The 12,994-nt window shown below is 32.5% G+C and overlaps 1 protein-coding gene across 1 annotated transcript in view; it reads right to left on the bottom strand.

Annotated features, from left to right (window-relative positions):
• Positions 1-877: 877 nt before the first annotated feature.
• The window catches only part of LOC134262655 (multiple epidermal growth factor-like domains protein 10), a 108,562-nt gene continuing 96,445 nt past the window's right edge, over positions 878-12,994 (bottom strand). The window contains exons 4-5 of the mRNA XM_062745029.1: positions 1,150-1,214; positions 878-997 (exon numbers count right to left, since the gene is read on the bottom strand). Of these exons, the coding sequence (XP_062601013.1) occupies positions 902-997; positions 1,150-1,214 (161 nt within the window). The 3' untranslated portion in view covers positions 878-901. The remainder of the gene's footprint in view (positions 998-1,149; positions 1,215-12,994) is intronic.

The following is a 12,994-nucleotide window of genomic DNA, read 5'->3' as shown; positions in this document are numbered from 1 at the left end:
TGTGAAATGCTATTAAAATATATAAGTCGTAATATTATAGAGAAAATTTTAACTTCAAATCTGTGTCCAACTACCTTTAAAGGTGAAAAAAACACTCTTGAATTCGGGACTAATTTAAAATTCACTACTTTCCGTCTTCTGCAGATTCAAATTTCACTCGAAATTTATTTAAAAGATCACGGCACATTGTAGGCAGCAGAAAATACATAAACTAACAGTACACTACTTCTTACATGCGATAACTATTTTCGGTACAGAAGAAAACTATCATTTAATCTTATATCATTCAAAAAGAACTTCTCTATCAGAATGCTGTAGGTAATGTTACTTCTGTACTTTTTGATCCGTCTCTGATGTAAATAAACCATATCTAAAAAAAAAAATACAACCCTGTGCGCCGGCCATGCATTTGAGGACGTCATTTCCATCAAACTCAATTTCGACGATACTTTGAAAATCAGGAGTCTAATTGTCTGTTTCTAATGCCATTAATTGTATAAAAACTTGACGTGTTTTCTTTTTTATTATTTATTTTATTTTGATACTGATTCAAATTTGTGTTCAATGTTTAAAATACTGCCCCAAAAAAGAAAGCAAATGTAATAATAATATGCGTAAACTGTTCCGAATTATGTTCGTGCGCCAATATACCATATAGACCATCATATAAATCGTCCCAATATTAATAATATGAAAGATATATATCTTAGAATTCAACATTTCAAAGAACATTGAAAATAGTATGGCTATGCAGAATTTGGTAAGTATTGGTTGCAAATTAATAAAGTAATAAACATTGTCCAGGACTTTTTTGGACAACCCTCCCATATAAAATCTATTTATAATCAATTTTTAAATAACGGTTTCGTACCTGTACATCCTACAACGAAATTACACGAGCTTATGTTACAGTTGCACTTGTTTTTACATTCATCACCAAATTGTGGATACTGGCAAGGATGACTACAATTTTCTCCGTACAGCCCTGGGAAACAATCTGCAAGATAACAGATCAAAAGCCAGAATTAGTAATACGACATTTTAGGATTTCATTTAAGTAGTTTTCAAGGAGGGAATAAGATAAGAATACAATATATGTTGTTTTCTGTGATAAATACCCGGAGGATGCATTAAATCTAGTCAACTTACCAAGACACTGTTGAAGTGTGGAATTCCAAGATGTGCCAGGACAACAACCGTTGTAGAAGCTATCCCTAGATTCATGTGAAATATACCCCGTAAAAGCAGAAATTTTAGCAAAGATTCATTTTTGGCATCTAGTTTTAGCACGTGTGTTGGATCGCTCAAATTAAGTATTTATTTTGCATTAGAAGATGCTATTACATTTCCATGATTCTAAATATAGCTAAAATAACTTTTTTTTATTTAGATTGAGTATAAATCGCAAAATTTGCAATTCGATTAAAATTCCACATATACAGTAATCGCCAAATCATTAATAATATTAACAAATGCAATTTCAGTTTAACTGTGAAATTACTTCACTTACTCCGAACACGGTCCTTTGGTCGAAATACCAGAGTGTACAATAAGTAACAGAAAAGCGGTTATGTTTTTAACGGCTAACGAAATGCCCAGGGAGCTTTTATATCTATGAGAATTTTTCGTTTGAACAATCATTGTACCCCTGCACAAATACACAATTCCCAAACTAGTTAACTTCAATTTCCTTGTTTTATTTTTTTTCTTTTTGAAAAATCGTTCTTCCGCAAAATTTCCTGTACTACTAAAATAATTTTCCAGTAAAACATAGCACTTGTAAATAGGAAAACTTTATTATTTAGTACACGTGTGCTTCCAAACAAATATTTATATTTCTTGATTTCTTTTATTCGTTGATAAAAAAAAACATACTTTAAAAATGCATACTGAATTTCTGCTGTTTTTCTAAAATTGAAATTAAATCTTTCTAAGGATCTTATTTACTTATGAAAGACTAAATTTACCACGGAAAGTTGCGAAAGAATTCATATATAAACTCTAGAAACGATTTGTGCATCACTGCTTAATTTTGTTAAGGTTTTTAAATAAGAGTTTGCTTCTGTATTCAGAGTTTTTCGATAACTGTCCTTAAAATGTACAACCAATTGCACTGACTGCTTTAGTATTGTAATATTGATAAACGTGTTAATAAAAAGTTGTCCACAAGCTTATAATAGAAAAGCTGATATTTAATAGAAATCAATCAATAAAATAGCTATTTTCCAAGATAATCACGTGGAAACACATGATTTATTATTTCTCAATAAGCATTCAATAAATGAACGCAGTGATACAAAAGGAGTTGCGAGTAAGAGATGGATACCCTTCAATATTATACAAAAATCACAGTGTCAATGTTTCGCTATGGAAAGCTGAAAATATATGCCCGTTTAATTAGTAAAATAGGAAGTGTAAAATGGCACTATATAACAAAGATTCTGTAAAAGTCTTACTAAATTTGATTTAGGAATAACAGAGGAGTTGCAGATAAGAGATTGGTACCCTAAAGCTTTACAGACGGACGGACATCACTATTAATATATACCCCTTTGTTTGATATAAAATACAACGAGAAATGTAGATGCCTGATAAGACCCAATACGCCTTGGAGAATTATGACATTTAAATAATAATAATGCAAAAAATGTGCAGGCGACATATCAATGACTGTGTTATGCAATAACAATTTCTGCTTTTGTCTGATAAAAATGGACAAAAAGCAAGAGGACACAATACACAGCTATACAACGTAAAAGAGGGCTATGGCATACCGTAATATTGACAGTTTCATGATGTCGCAAATAAAGCAGCAACTTTTTGAAGCATGACTGAAAATTACGAAAATTGGTCAGATGTGAAATATAGTTACTAAGCACCAAAATCAGTGTTCAGAATTACTCAACCGTGAACTGTATGACGTCATGTAGGGAAACGCTAAGAAGTCCAAAACACGTGCAATTTGCTGAGGGAGAATTTGTCAGCAAATCTTGTTGCACCAAATGATGCAACTGAGGTTCACAAATCGTTTTTCAATATATAGAGACGATATGAATTTCGTGCAACCTTGGTACAGTTTACAGAAGTTCCGTTGGGTCTGGTTTTCGATTTCCCTATTTAATGAAAATAACACGAACGGGTAACTAAGCAGTTAATCGTAAATTTTCCCCCATAAAATTGTTACCCTTTGTCAAAAAAGGTATGGAATGGTTTTCAATCAACCGTGACGATGACGTAAACGCAAAACAGAGTCATGTCACAGACAGTTTATTCGTTCTGCCATCTCATAAATCGTCACCTTACTACCATAAAAACAGCCATTTATACAGTAGAATATGATTATCATTACATTCACACAAAAATGAAAGATAACAATTCTGTATTTGGTTTTTTGAGCCGGTCAGTTTACTGCTGTTTTCCTTTCACTGGTGCATGCGCGCGTCGGTTGAGTAATTTTTTGGCGCGATTACCCATACCCAATATAGCCAGCTGGTTTTGAAAGAAAAACACTCTGATGAATTCCATGGAAAGGAAAAGTAAGGCTCTGAAGATGCGTTGGAGAATCATTGAAGATAATGAGCGTTTTCGATTTTCACTTTTGTGGGATATCGTCATATGAGCTTTAATAACTCATGAATTATTGGACGAAATCAAATGGGATTGGTTTCATATTTTTTACAGATGATTTTAAAGTTAGATAGGAATACCGAAAAAAAAAATATTTTTTTTCACCTCAAAAGTGACCCCCCCCCCCTCCCGTATGATTATAATATCAAAGTCCAAGTTGTGTTTGTCGAAAAGACCCGAAATAAACGTCAAATCAAAGAGTAAAATAGGAGGTGCACAATTGCATTGTGTACGGAAGAATGTGTGAAAGTATTATTAAATTTAGTTCAGTGGTAAAGGAGAAGATGTGGATAAAAGATGGCTGCCCTTTAATATTAAAGAACGACAGTGCCCTTGTCTTCGTATGGGAAACCCAAAATATGTGTCCGATCAAAAAGTAAGATAAGAGGTGCACAATGCCATTTGTTCCCAAGATTAAATTCAACTCGGTTTATAAGAGGAGTTACTTGTAAGACATGGATACCTTAAAGCGTAACAGAAGGACAGACACACAGAAAGACTGAGAGACGGACTGATGTGAAGCTAGAGGGACGGTCATCCCGCTCACTACTTAGTTTTTCAAGAGAGGGATTAAGAAAAGACTGAAGCTTAATTGATTTACTCTCGACAGAAATTGCTTTACTTCATTATCTATTAAATATTTTAGATGATAACCATTAAAACATGTGGATTTTATTGAAAAACATATATATTTGACCTTTTCTTTAAAGGATATTCTTTTCTGATAAATCTTTAATAAGTTAGTGTGTGCGTTTTAGTTTTCAATGAAAAAATATGCTCACCCTATTTACATATCTGACTTTTTTTTCATTTAAATTACAGCACCCGAATTCAGAAACATTGTCAGTACCATCAATGTGATGAAGGGGAACTTAATATTCATCAATCAATACTGATTTAAATACCGTAAATCTGGAAATTTTTACGTCGATTTTATTTTGCGAATTCGGGTCAAAATGGGGTTGATTGATTTTTACGTTTCAAAATTTTGCGAATTACCACTGCTTTCCTTACATTTCTTATTGGTAATATATTTTTAAGAAAAATATTTTTGCGAATTCAATGAACTTGCAAATTTGCTAAAAATTTATCTACAGCAAAAATTTCCAGATATACGGTAGACATAGTCGATTTTCCTGTTACATTACTTATGATAACTTATGTTAAATTGTCAGGAGAGGGAAGGGGGTTGAATTTATCGGTTTCTATATTGTTTTATCTGTGGGATGTAGTTACAATCACAAAAAAATGTGGTTAACTTCTTTTCTTTATCTTAGGGCTTAATATAACCAGTTGTAACAATATAATAAACAATATACATTTTATCTTAACCGTGAAATTAATTAACTCTTGAATAAGTATTTTTATCTGATTATCAGGACGAAACTTGGTTGTTGTATAATTACACATAAAATCTTGTCTGCTTCAAACCTACATCATTGTACTAAACATACTAGTATAATACAATGCGTTTAATTGCAAATTTCAGTGCATCCAATGGATCTATAGTTCAGGCCCCTGGATCATGAAACAGACTTAGACTTAAGTCAAAATTTCAATTATCTATAAAATCTTTAATACTTGTTAAAGGAAACTCATAAGTTGCATACAACAGCACACTGATGATGCAAGATCGGAAGGCATTTTCATTTTGGGCTGCTTGACCTCTAAAGAAATTCAGCATCTAAGGAATTTTTTGACTTAAGCTTAAGATGCTTCATGATCCCGGGGCCAGATCTTTAGTATATGGTTCAATTGTTCAAACATTCATTCTACTTATAGTAAATCTTCTTAAATCATGGACATTTAACAATTCAAACTACATGTACATTGCTCTAATAGACTTTAACCCTTTCAAATATGAAACGATGTCTATGAAAATACTTCCGGTGTTTGACTTGATAGTGTCAAAAGCATACGTACATGTATTCGTAAATTCCGGAACTTTTAAGCACGTTTGCATTTTGATCATCCTCATATCAACAAAGTTTCCTAGAGGATATTTTTAACTCAAGTTGTTGCATGATTTATTATGTAAAACTGTATTTGACTTCATTTCATTTCATAGTGCACTTGCCAGCATGAAAAATTCAATATGTAGAAAAAGATTTCATGACTATTAGCTTATTTCGAAATAAAAATAATCTATGTGATGGCAATATATGCATGTTGCTTAGAAAACAAAATTTAAAATAAATTATAATGTGAGAATATATATCTGAGAGCGATGGACTTAAATATCTTTCGGTATCCTAAAAAAAATCCAAATGTCTTTGATTCAATAACATATTTTTAATGATATTTTTAATTTGCGTTAATTATACTTATGTACTGACACACAAAAGATACGGAACACCCTCTTTTAGGGTGAAATAATTATGTAAAGTAAAGAAAAATGTATCTTAAAATTATGGATATCTTCAAATTGGTAAATATCGGTAATTTAACGGTTGAACGATTTTCATACCATAACCGGAAGTCAAGTTTGAGTCTGCTTAACAGAAAAACAAAATTGCATGTTGAACAAAGCAATTGGCAATATTAAAGAGTTTTAAGGGTTTTTACTGTTCATCTTATTAGTAATGCAGCAATATTTCAAAAAATAAAATCGAAAATGAATCTGCATACAAACACACGACAGTATCACTTGTCTGGAGAATATACCGACAGTTTATAAATAGAATAGTAAATTAGACATGGCATCCAAGACCTTTTATTAATAATATTTTATTCCAGAATAGAAGACATTTGTTATTGTACAAAATGTGACTTGATCAGCCTCTCACTGTGTACAAACTGCGTACTGTTTGCGAGATGACCTTACATTGACAAATGCATTGCGATTGATGCATCGTTTACATATTGTTGTGTGGGATTTAACAAAGACAGAACTACATGTAATGGTAAGTTTTATGCAGTTTAAGCTACCCAGCAGTTTGAATTAGCAAATGATATCAATTTGTAGTATTTTGAAGACCTCATATTTTGTGTGACGTCATAGTAAACATTTCCTATACAAATTGGTTCCGCCTCCTTACTGTTACCTTAACTGTGCTGCGCAAACATTAAAAAAACATTTAGCAAAAACATCAAATAAAAATATGATTATTTTTTTTTTAATTGAATGATATTCTCAGCGAAGTATTGTCCGATTGTATTTTGAAGCCTTTTGGATGAATCCATTAAATGCTTCCTGTTCAATGCTTAATATTAATTTTTTCGAGATTAATTTAGATTAGGTTCAAGTTGAAATAATTTCTCAGCTGCGGTAAGACAGATACCCCCCCACCCCCCGGTGCTCGGGAGATACTTTAGGTCTTGCATGTTTAATTTGTACGCCCTCCCCACCCCCATCCCCCGGAAAACAAATTTTTACATAGCACGTGATACTTGTATTAACATTGATTGGCAGGACAGTTTGTCAGAATTCTTAAAAAAAACGGTTTGTCGCCAGACCCTTTTTAAATTAAGCAAATTACTTTTGACTTTAAGGAATTGTGAAACCTTATCTCGAATTACATGGCCATCCAAAATTTAAGAAGTGCTGGACCAATTATAGTGTTTTGAATGATTTTTACAGGCTCGGTTGGGATGCAAGTTCGAGCAATATGATTTTGTCAATGCCATTTATCAGTTTGTTATCAGAATATTATACATTTTATTTTACTAAAATTATACAAATATGTTTTGCGAAAATTGATTTTGAAAAAGTTAGCAATGCTTTGATTTAGCCCACTTATAGTTTTTGGCCTATACGAGGGCTGTTCAATAAATAATGTCCTGAACTGTATGGCATACAATACAGACATCATATGACATTAAGATTGGCTTTCTCTCATAACTGAATATTCAATGAATTTATAACAGTTCATGTGACAACTTTTCATCACATAGTTTCATTGTGAGAAGCTGGGAAACAAGGGCTTTTCGAGACACTGCATTAAAAATGAATGGTTAAGAATCGGTAAACTAGAGCAAAAATAAAAGCTAAAACAAAGCTGCTGTAAAACTTGTTCAAAATCCCGAAGATATATTAACGGAAATATGTGACATTTACAGCAACAAATACCTGTTTTATAGATAAATGAGCAGGTGGATTTCAATGATAAAAAATTATATAATGGGCATCAAAAATGGGTACCGTCCTTGCCAACAATAAGATTTTAACACTTATGCACTGTTTGCCTTATTTCAACAAAAAATACTTGATGATATAGGATAGACATTAAGACAATATCGAATTTGATAGACATTATATAGGGATAGTTTACACTGTTTTTAAGAAGCTTTTGACGGTAAAAAAGCTTAGTACGCAGTACAGTTAAGGTGCGCAATGGAAATATCCACTAAATTTTGTATTTAAAAATGTATTCGTAATCGGGATGGCGATTATTTTTTGTACATTATTTAAATTGGATAATTGTTATTATGATTAATAACTACATATCGAGGACGATTATATTTTATATTTCGACTAATCACGTGATGCGGCAGTCACGCGATTTTAGCACATTGACTTGGAGTATTGATGTTACATATAAATATCAATAGTGCAAGGACATAACCAAGTAAAATTTCCAAGTTTGGTATATAAATATTTTCAACACGTATTGTAGTTTCTAAAAACTAAAAACTTCTTCTGCGATCCTGTCTAAATTCTGCAATTTCATTGTTAAAATTATACTTTTATGACCAAATGCTATATTTTTTCCTGGTCAGCGGCATGGAATAGTGAAATAATTAAATTGTTTTGAAGATTTCATCAGGATCGCAGCACTTTTCATATACCTTAATAGTTCTATAGTTGAAACGTAAAAACTTACTTTGATCCATAGGGTGTATGCCCTTGCACTAGATCGATTTATTAAGACCCACCACATTACCCTTTGATGTACTTGGATATACGGCAGTGTCAATTAATACGTAATGTACAGAAAATATATTAATAAAATAGCAAAGAAGACATTAAATTCAAGTTATTTGCCTATGGAATATCTGTAAATAATATTTTATTTAATTAGAGAATACATATTGTTTTGAGAAAATATTACTTGATCTGTCTCTCACTGCATACAAACTATGTCACGTTGTAAGAAATGACGTCATATTGACAAGTGTATTGCGGTCAGTGATTTGTTTATAACTTGTTATGTGGGATTTAACTAGCGACAAAACAACACGCTGTAGTAAGTTTTTATGTAATTTGATGATTTCTTACTGGTTAAATTAGCAGATGAACTCATTTTTTGGTATTTTAAAGAAATGTTGTATGACGTATATTGTGTATGATGTCAAGTTTTCCCGTACAAAATAGGCTCCGCCTCTTTTTTGTAACCTTAACTGTGCTGCGTAGTCAAAGGTAACCCTATGTTTTGAAAAATGAGTGAAAACGACATCGTGTATGAATGGCTTAACAATTATTTTAAAATATCAGTGATTGGAGTTATCCACGTTTTTTGGATATTCAAACAGATAATGGAACTTGAAGATATTGCTTAAAATCCTCAAAACAAAATTTACCATAAGATGAACATGACAAAAACAGGGAAGGTCTGGCGAGTGCAAAGAATTGCAAGCGCACAAAGACATATTTCTTTGCAATGTTCTTAAATATAAGCGGTATTGTTGTTCAAATTCGTATTCGGGGAGACAGTTTAATTTCTGGATGAGGCTAGGAAACATTTTTTTGCAAAAAAATCGAAGGTTTATTAGAGAAAGGACCCAGAATCAGGAATCCACTACATTAAATTTCTTCATGACAGAGTCCAAACTCGCACACCCTGAAGAGTAAAGGTGTTTTCGTGATACACAGATAGTTAATATTTTTTCACATTAACAATATTCGCCAGATCTTTGACCGTTTGACTAATTTCTATTTCCAAACTTGAAAAAACACCTTTGATAAGGAAAAAACAAGTCCAGGAAATCATTGGATCTGCCACTTTCCAGTATACCAAAGGTTATACCCAAAAATGAGTTCTGAAATAAATCAGAAATTGGATAAAAAAAAAAGGTTACGGACATGTGTTATAATTAAAAGAGATTAATAAGTAAAAAAATGAAGACAAAATCATTGTAAAGCGTCTTTTGATTCTTTCCGAGCACCGAGGACATTATTTATTGAACAGCCTTCGTAAGTGCAAGAGAACGAGCCTTATACTTGACTTAGCGGAAGTTTCTTTCCACCAAAACCGCCAAAAGGAATGCACAGCAAAACTTTACAAATACAATAAATTAATGCATCAAAGGTATAAATATTGACCCATCACAAATTCGATTGATTCCATAGCAATTGCCATTGCACTGAAGGTTTCCTTTTTGAAGTATTCTTAAGCTATCTTTATATATTTGTAGAGCTGCAGATCTTCTTTTCAGTTTTGCCTGATATTTTTTTTGATTAAATATTGTAAATGAGGAGATTTTAAGACTGTTGATAAATGATTTTTATGCCCATGTAATCGGAGTTTATAGGGGGTACAGAGTTTTTGCCCTATTCGTCTGAGTCTTTCTGTCTAGCTATGTCTGACTCTCTTGGTGCTTGTTAATCTGTTTTTCTGCTTGTCGCAAAAATTTAATATTCTCAAGACCTTCAATCGGTTATTACCGTTCTCGGTAGCTCAGTTGGTAGAGCGCTCGCTCAGTGATCGGGAGGTTGTGAGTTTAAATCTCGGTCACGACTGACCTAAGTCGATAAAAAATTGGTAGCAACTATTCCTTCGCCATGCGTTAGGCACTTTGAAGTGAAAGTTGCGGGTCCTTTGGATGAGACCTTAAAAACTGAGGCCCCGTGTCAGCTGCAGGCGTTGGCACGATAAAGATGCCATGCTGCTTAATGACCCTGAGTGCCGATTAAAGTAAAAATTTGAAGCCCTTTACAGGCATATGGTGACGTCTACATATGAGTGAAAAATTCTCGAAAGGGACGTTAAACAATATACAATCAATCAATCGGATATCAATATTTTTTTATCCTTTCACCTTGTCCTAGGAGTTTGACCTACTTTTAGGAAATTTAAAATTCAACTTTGGACACAAATTTTAAACGGATAGAGCTAGGAGATTCATACGTCACTTATGTTATCCTCCTTAAAATTTCTTCCATTAGATATAGACAGCTTTGACCCTTTGACCATGAAATTTGATCTACTTTATAAACACTTTAATTTTTGGCCATATCTTTCAAACATTAAGGATGATATTTACTCAGATTTCAGGAAACAGAAAGGAAATTTTATAATGTTTGGTATGTTACATCAAAAATTGTTCTAAATGGATAAAAAAAACAGTTTTCCCTCAATATCAATTTAAAGATTTAAAATTCATTATTGGAAGAAAATAAACAGGAACAAAAACCAATGTATAGTAATGCAGAGGAAATTCGGACTAAATTTTCTAAATTTTTATTTTTGTCATAATGTATATTTGTAAAATATGAACAAATCCATTCTAAACAACATATCTCAAGAATTTGATCATTGACCCCATATATCATTATTGCCATGAATATCAGGGCCACAAATGTAACCTTAGGGTATAAATAATTTAGAGATCCTATCAGTTATTTTTTTTTTAGATATTCGAATAAAATGGGGGAAAAATTAAATATGATAGAGGATATTGAGACTATAATAATTATTAAGTTTATGGCCAAAAATCTAATCGTTTCTGTATTTGAAGCAACGCTGTTCCATCAATAACATATTTCATTACAAGTTTAGCTTTTAAAAAAAGCTTAGAGAGTCAGCCAGTGGATTTTTCTTTTCTGTGATAATGTTTTAAAAAGAATCATAGAGAACTGAAAAAATGCTTTCAACAAATTTTTAATCAGTAGCAGAGTTGGGAACTAAAATTAAAACATCGTCTTAATATTTTTTCTGCATAGGAACAGAAGCGTTTGTACGTGCAGATTCTTGCATTTTTGTCTCAAATTCAAAAGAACGGAAAGTATGTATAAACATTTAAGTTCCAATTCACGTAACATTAATCAAAGAAGTTATAAACCTACAATCTCATTATCATATCAATAAGATTTTAGGGGGAGGGGGATGTATGGACATTGTGCCATTTTTAATAAAACGGAGCCCAATAAGCTTCACTATCATCTTTGTTAGAGTTTATCATGCCGCCGGTGGAATCACTCTTGGCTATGTGTTAAGAAAAGGGAAACACCCTTGTCCCTGCGATACTTAAACAGCCATACTGAACCTTCTTTTGAGAATACAAATAAAGGATTATTGAAATACCTAGTACATTTTCTTGTACAGTTTAGAATAAAAAAATAAACATTTATAATTGTTCATTCAAACAGGTAACATGTAAGCTTTGACGGTATAGCCTAGAAGCTTTTTCTTAGTTTATTAACTACCGTCATTTGACTTACTAGTAACTAGCTGAATTTTGGCTTAAAATTGTTTCTTAAAAAGTAGAATTGAAATAAAGCAAACATTACTAAGACCTACAAATTCATTTATCAGACCTCTTATAATATAATAAACCTATTAATTCATAAATATGATTGCCACAACCTAGATTATCAGGTCGTAGTTTATGAAAAACAAGCCAAAAAAGTATGCGCAGAATGGGGGGGGGGGGGTGGGGGTCCAGGGCGGGGCCATAGGGAGTTATGGTTTATGACATTTAATTGAAAAAACTCAAAACCTCCTCGAGATATTGACTGGAAATGAAAGTTTTACACAGAGTCACACAGAAGTATGAATTTATGACACTGACGTTTGAACCTCAAAATACACAGGGGTGTTCCTTAACCCATATATGGCCGTATGGAGTTGTGGTATAAAATTTCATTGCAAAAGCTCAATGGCGTACATATACATAGATAACGCGCGAAAACAAATGTTTAAACAGACAGAATTTCTATATTTAATACATTGACCTTTGGCCTGAAAATCAAGAGGGTCTTCCAAAGAACATATAAGATGTAAACAGTTATGTAAAATTTCACTACAATAGCTCAAAGACTTCACGCAATATTGCCGGGAACTCATGAGTGTTACAGACAGACAGAACTATAGATGGACGGACAGACAGACTGAAATTGATATTCTCTAATTTTAGCCGGGGGCAACAAACGAGCAAGCTTAGACAGTTGCGTTTTCTTTCCGAAGTATCTGTTGTATGACTTAACAAGTCTGTCCACTATTTAACATCGGGATCGAAATGATTTGTAGTGAAAACGAAAGTAAAAGCAGTAAAAACTGAAAAGCTAAAAATATGAAATAACCAATGTTTGTGCTGTAGATTTAAATACATAAGTAAAAATACTTTCAATATATTTTATGAAAGAGCCACAATTTACGCGTCAAACATCCAACAGTAGCACCTGTATGTTTCGCTGCGTAGAACACAT

Source organism: Saccostrea cucullata, unplaced genomic scaffold (genome assembly GCF_032062105.1).
Source record: "Saccostrea cucullata isolate Sc308-1 unplaced genomic scaffold, CSIRO_AGI_Scuc_v1 ctg1321, whole genome shotgun sequence".
NCBI lineage: Eukaryota > Metazoa > Mollusca > Bivalvia > Ostreida > Ostreidae > Saccostrea > Saccostrea cuccullata.
The sequence above is the reverse complement of the archived record's forward strand: the minus strand, read 5'-3'. Positions and strand labels throughout refer to the sequence as shown.